This window comes from Musca domestica, unplaced genomic scaffold (genome assembly GCF_030504385.1).
Source record: "Musca domestica strain aabys unplaced genomic scaffold, Musca_domestica.polishedcontigs.V.1.1 230, whole genome shotgun sequence".
NCBI lineage: Eukaryota > Metazoa > Arthropoda > Insecta > Diptera > Muscidae > Musca > Musca domestica.
Window position 1 is genome coordinate 627,307 of NW_026712268.1, and position 6,778 is coordinate 634,084.

The 6,778-nt window shown below is 36.7% G+C and overlaps 1 protein-coding gene and 1 long non-coding RNA gene across 2 annotated transcripts; one reads left to right on the forward strand and one right to left on the reverse strand.

The window, feature by feature from the left end:
- Positions 1-660: 660 nt before the first annotated feature.
- LOC101898048 (guanine nucleotide-binding protein subunit beta-5) lies at positions 661-2,112 on the forward strand. Its single transcript, XM_005191646.4, has one exon. The coding sequence runs from the start codon at positions 920-922 to the stop codon at positions 1,976-1,978; it is 1,059 nt and encodes a 352-aa protein (XP_005191703.1). The 5' UTR covers positions 661-919; the 3' UTR covers positions 1,979-2,112.
- Positions 2,113-4,131: 2,019 nt separating this feature from the next.
- Positions 4,132-6,394, reverse strand: LOC109614262 (uncharacterized). Its single transcript, XR_009342348.1, has 3 exons — positions 5,331-6,394; positions 4,328-5,268; positions 4,132-4,269 (listed from the first exon to the last, which is right to left on the reverse strand). It is a non-coding gene; the product is annotated as an uncharacterized LOC109614262 (long non-coding RNA).
- Between the last annotated feature and the right edge of the window lie 384 nt (positions 6,395-6,778).

The window sequence follows — 6,778 nt, forward strand, 5'->3', positions numbered from 1 at the left end:
CCCCATATAACGGTACCCCCCGATATTCGGTATTTTGATAATTTTAGCGACATTATTTAACGGAACCGTTCCAAATTTGGTATTTGAAGTTCGTAATAGATACTGCAGCAGAAAACAGAAAATGGACCATGTAGGTCCACGTCTTCGTATAGGCCCCATATACCGTACCCCCGATATTCGGTATTTTGATGATTTTAGCGACATTATTTACCGGGATTGTTTCAAATTTCGCATTTAAAGCTCGTAATGGATACTTCAGCCCATGCCAGAAAATTGTCTGTGCAGGTCCACGTCTTCGTATAGCCCCCATATAACGGTACCCCCTATTTTCGGTATTTTGATGATTTTAGCTACATTATAAACAAATTTTTCTTCAAGTTTCGCATTTAAATGTTGTAATAACTTATGACAAAAGTTGCCTATGCAGGTATACGTCGTCGTATAGACATTCGGTATTTTTAAGATTTTAACAGAATTTTTAAAGGATTTTTTTATTTTATTTATTTATTTATTTTTTTTTTTTTTGGAAATTGCCAAATTTGTACCAAATGGTGGAGGGTATTAAAAGTTCGGCCCGGCCGAACTTACAGCTTTTTTACTTGTTAATACAAAAACCGATTTTCCCTTTATGTTATCGAAAGAAATTGAAAACTAGTAAATTATTGCAGGTTCTGGAACAGAGCATAAGTTTGTCAAAATTAGTCTTCTTGACCAAACTTATGTGCGCCTTGAACTGTTTAAAAAATTGCATGTAAACGTACTTCAAACGTCATGTAGTATATATTGCATAAAATAAAGTTTTACCCAATACATACAATCGAACTGCGCATGACAGTAATTATATGTATACTTTTTAAAGTACTCGAAGTGATTCAAATTGAAAATCTTTAATACTTCGTCTTGATAAGTGTAATTAATTATGTCCGAGACGCAACCTACGAATGTTAATGATAAAATGTCAAGTTTAATGAAGGAGGCCGAATGTTTGAAATTTAAATTGGAGGAAGAGCGTCAGAAGTTGAATGACGTTAGCTTATCATCAATAGCGGAACGCTTGGAACAAATCGCTTTTGTAAACATAAAACCTCGTAAAGTTTTAAAGGGCCATCAGGCCAAAGTATTGTGCACAGATTGGAGTCCTGATAAGCGCCATATAATTTCATCGTCACAAGATGGTCGTCTGATTATATGGGATGCATTTACAACTAATAAAGAGCATGCCGTCACGATGCCAACTACTTGGATAATGGCATGTGCATATGCTCCTTCCGGAAATTATGTAGCTTGTGGAGGGTTAGATAATAAAGTTACAGTTTACCCTATAACTTCAGATGAAGAAATGGCAGTGAAGAAAAGGACAGTGGGTACTCATACAAGCTATATGTCGTGTTGTATATATCCCAATTCTGATCAGCAAATTCTAACTGGGAGTGGTGACTCTACTTGTGCACTATGGGATGTTGAATCCGGCCAACTTTTGCAAAGCTTTCACGGTCATTCGGGCGATGTCATGGCAATTGACCTAGCTCCAAATGAAACGGGAAATACATTTGTTTCAGGAAGTTGCGACAGAATGGCATTTATTTGGGATATGAGATCTGGACAGGTGGTTCAATCCTTTGAGGGTCACCAATCAGATGTTAATAGTGTGAAATTCCACCCTAGTGGTGATGCTATCGCTACTGGTTCCGACGATAGCAGTTGCAGATTGTTTGATATGCGGGCCGACCGTGAGGTTGCTGTCTTCTCTAAAGAAAGCATTATATTTGGGGTAAATTCGGTTGATTTCTCAGTAAGTGGCCGTTTGTTATTTGCCGGCTACAATGATTACACTGTTAACTTGTGGGATACATTGAAATCGGAACGAATTTGCTTGTTATACGGTCATGAGAACAAGGTATCCTGTGTTCAAGTTTCACCTGATGGAACGGCTCTTTCAACTGGTAGCTGGGATTACACAATTCGAGTTTGGGCTTAAAGAAATACATTATCTTATAAAATAAAAATGGTTATCTCCTATATAATATTTAAATTTGATTATATGTAGGCATATAAGATTTAGTAATAAGACACCAATAAACAATACCAATTTTAAATGTTGCAAATGTTGAATAGCTTGTTTTATTATGGAGAATATTATTTTTGGAGCAAGTTGAGTTCAGGGACTATGCTCGGATTATTTTGAAAATTTTACCGCTGGTGGGTATTTTTTACCTGATTAAGGAAAATTATTTTTTTCGTTACCCGACTATTTGACCCGAAAGTTCGAAGTTTTTCTAAACATTTTAATTGTTGTTGGTAGCCGGCCTTTGATCGGGGCTTGAGATTGTCTCCTCTGGGGTATGTCCAACACCGGCTACGCGATCCATAGTTTTTCTAAACCTTATAATTTTTGTAAGTAGCCGGTCTTCGGCCGGGGCTTGAGATTTTCTCCTCTGCGGTATGTCAAACATAGGCTACGCGATCCATAGTTTTTCTAAACATTATAATTTTTGTAAGTAGACGGGATTCGACTTTAACGTTAATATCTTCGGAACTACAAAGATATAAAGGTTAGATACATAATAGTGGAGAAAATCTCAATTTCATGATTTGCAATACTAATATCTTCGGAATTACAGGAGATATCAATACCTATGGTAACATTTTGAAAAGGGCAGAGTGTAGGCTACAATGTAGTATGCAATTTCAAATACACCACAATGGGAAATTTCGACTTTTAATGGGTTTTCAAAAAGTTCCGGTACAAGAATACCAATTTTTGTATTACTCGGGAACCGATTAAAACCAACCTATCATATCACCACTTCTTACAAAGATATTTCCACAAGCTTTCAAATAATGTCCATTTTGTAGAACCGGATAAAACCCTGATTTTTTAACCGGGTATTTCTCCCACAAAAAATTACTTCGCCGTAACCTAGTTAAAAAGATCTACACGTGGTAAAAATATCAGGTCAATCCGAGCATAGCCCCTTAACTCAACTGAAGCATCCTAATCACAGCGACATGCATTTTTTTGGGGAGGAAATCAGTACTTCCCGATATATAGAGTTCCAAAATACCCAGTTTTTACTTAGCTATATCTATAAAACATTTTCGGGAGGTGGGTCCATACTTCACGAAATATAGGGTTCCAAAAAAAAGGGTTTGAGATTTTCTCATGCTGGATATGTCCAACACCTGCTTCGCGTACCAAAGCTTTTCAAAATAGCCGCACTCGGCCGGGATTGAGATTTTCTCCTATGAGGAAAGTCTAACATTGGCTTCGCGATCCAGACCTTTTTAAAGTAGCCGGCCTTCCGCCTGGGCTTGAGATTTTCTCCTCTGGGAACTCGAACTAAAGTTTATTTAAATTTATTATTTTTTAAATAACCGATAAAATATAGGGGAGGTACTTTTTAAAAATTTAAACTCAATTTTTCGGGAAGTGTAACCACATCTTTTGTTGCAATCAGGGTACAAAACCTACCTTGGGTAACAAAAGACCTACCTTCGATAAAAATTTCAGAATTTTCCGCCAGCTGGAGCTAAACTCAATTTAAGTCTATCCCTCTTTAGAAAATATATCAGTTACGATAACCAGTGCTTCTAATGCGGTTAACTTGAAATCTTATGGCGACGAATTTATAAATACGAAAAATTTGTTTACGAGATGCCGGTAATATCAATATATTTGATACGAACAATTAATCTCTGTGTACATGATTTCAATAGTGAATAATAAGGGAGTCTTGCTTGTTGACATCAAAAAGTGCCGTGGTACAGTTCTATTACTTCTAAAACAAGATTAGCGTTCTGTTAGTAAGCCAACAGGGATATCGGAAGTGGCACAACTTTTGCTTGTTTCCAACTTTCGGGGAATATTGATTTTGTCAGAACGGTGTTGAATGTATATGTTTTATAAGGAAACAGTATTGGCAGCATTATTCTTATTAGTTTGGGGTTTAACCATCAATATCAGTATTGGAACGGGTGTGAGCTTTCTGGCCAATACCAATCCCACGAATTTGTCTCCATTTACTTTTACTATCTACAGAACATTTATTGAAAATATTATATCTATGGGACTGTTTGTAGTGTTGTGGAAATGAGTTGGATATGAGATATTGAGAGGATATAAGTCAAGATATAAGTAGATTGTAGTTAAAGTCACCAGCTATGATAGTTCATTCAGTAAAACGGTCATATGTTTGTTGTTATTCGCCTCCAACAAGCATTTTTTGGGAGCAGACTAATACAACCTCCAGAAATAGGTATTTTGTTGCCCTAGAGTAGTTAGGCTTCAATTTTATTTTACATTTAATGCCATATTTAACGTATATACATGCGCCTCCTGCGAATGGCAATGCACGAAAAAGTGTGTAACCAGGTAGATTATAAATTCCATCTTGAACGTCACATTGGAACCACGATTCGTAGACGCAGATTATGTCAACACCTGACAAATCATAAATGTGGCGAAATTCATCAAGTTTATTGTTAAGACTTTGGGCATTTATATGTACCAACTTGAATCCTGCCTTTTGTTTAGCAAAAATTCGAATCATACTGAAAAGTTCGACTTTGGAAGTAAACAACTTCTCCATAGACTCAATTCGTATTGTGATCTCCCTATCAACACTTTTCACATATACAAGCCCGCGTATTATGAATGCAGTCGACAACATATTTTTCTTTTTTAGTGAAATTACAGGTTGCAAAATTTTGTAGTTTTTATTGGTTAAGTCTTCGTTTACGTAGAAAGAAACATCGGATTCAAAACCAAGTAATCGCAGAAAAAGTTGTGTTTTGTTTTGTCTCTTGAATATGTTCACAGCCTTGAGGATATTGCTTCTCTCGTAAGGAGAATAAATCTTTATTTATTTACGACGCAGCTATGAACACGACCGTCTCCATCAAACACTTCTTATTCTTTTTATTAATTTCTCTTAAACTATATATTTTCCAGGCTGATGTGCTAGCACGTGGCAAGGTGGTTCATTGTTCATCATCATAAGATAAAGTTCAAAATATAGAAGACACAAAATGGTTATTTCTAAGAAAAGGAAATAAACTAATAACATAATGGTAACAGCATCAAGGTTAAATATCAAGGTTAACACTACATGACCAAGCCAAAAGATTTTGCCATCTTGTCTTGAAATGAATCATAAGAGACACATCAACAATAATAAACGTATACAAGAAACAGACATATTAATGTAAAAGAAGACAGCGACAACACCGCTTCAATATTCCATTAAAATAGCTTAGCACTTGAAAAAGCTGCGAAAAAAAAAACGAGTAAAATTTCCAGTAGAATAAGGAAATAAAATTGTTTTACTTACACTAAATAACAATCAATGATATTAAAATACACAACATTGTTGGGTATACACTTAAGCCAGAATAGGCCTGTTGTGGACTCTAGTCTAAAGGGTTTTTTGAAGAAGGCGGCAGTTTACAGTGGTGGACGTACGGTTCGGCTCTGTACCCTTCGATGGCTGTCGATTCGGCAGTAGTCGGATATGTGACTTGGCCCTGTGGCAATCGGATCGGTTCTTCACTACTCGAATTACGGTCGGATCTGGTAATCGGGTGGCCGTCAGGTCGAGGAAATCGATTAGCTGTCGGTTCGGAAGTTTTCGTGTATGTGGCTTGCCTTGCACTAATTGGATTATGGCCACCTCGGTGTAATCGGGTAGCTGTTGGTTCGGCAGACGTCGGGTTGGTGACTGTGCTCTGCACAATTCAAATTTGCTGTGAGGAAAGTGATTGGTTAGTGGGAGCTGGCTAAGAGCATTGAGCTGGCTGTGAGCTTGAGCGTCCTAAGCGGAGCGTCCTAAGCGCTGAGAGCTCACTAAGGGCTGGGAGCTTGTTAAAAGCTGGGAGCGTGCTAAGCGCTGACAGCTCACTAAGAGCTGGGAGATTGTTAGAAGCTGGGAGCTTGTTAAGAAGCTGCGAGCGTGCTAAGCGCTGAGAGCTTACTAAGAGCTGGATCGAATCGTGGCTAACTAGTAACGAGACTGCGGACGAGCCACAAGCCTTTTCGTACTCTGTCGGCTATTGATCGTCCACTCTCGTTTGATTTAGGAAAATATATACTTTTGTAGTCACGCGAAGTAAATGAGAATTATTGTCAGATAGGATAGTCGTTAAATGCAATGAAGCTAACATTTAACATGACAAGTGGGACATATTATGTATGGGGTATATTCAAAATGTGTAAGGGTTGCATGAAACGGTCACGTTACATCTCCTTACTCGCTTTGTAGACAAAAAGGATTCCCCTGAACTAACCCCGGGCACATTTCAGCTGAAATGTTTTTTTCCCGTTGTTGCCTGAGTTTTGGCCAACACCCGGAAAACCTATCACAGGTGCATTTAACTTACCAAATGGCAAGCCCGTGTAAACAACTGCAGTTTATTTTTTTAACTCATTATTATTATTTTTTATTTTATTTATTAAATGTACATTTTCTTTCTATAATTCATACCTTTTTTCCATATTTAATCAAAAAGAATTTTAAACAAATTTTATATTTTCAAAAAGTTATGAATATTTAAAGATAATAGTTGTAGTAAATGAAAAATCAATACATAAAAATGATTAAAATTACGCAAATTAAATTCGGTAAGTTAAAATGAAAACTGTCGGAAAACAGCACGATTTAGGTTTAGATAAACTTATAAGAATATAATGTTATGGCAACTCGTTTTTTGACTCGTTTCGTGGGTCATATGTGATTTACCGTTATACTTAATATAAACAAAAATCATAAAACGAAGTTATTAA

Coding starts and splice junctions, on each gene's coding strand:
- LOC101898048 (XM_005191646.4), top strand. CDS start 920: ATGTCCGAGACGCAACCTACGAATGTTAATGATAAAATGTCAAGTTTA.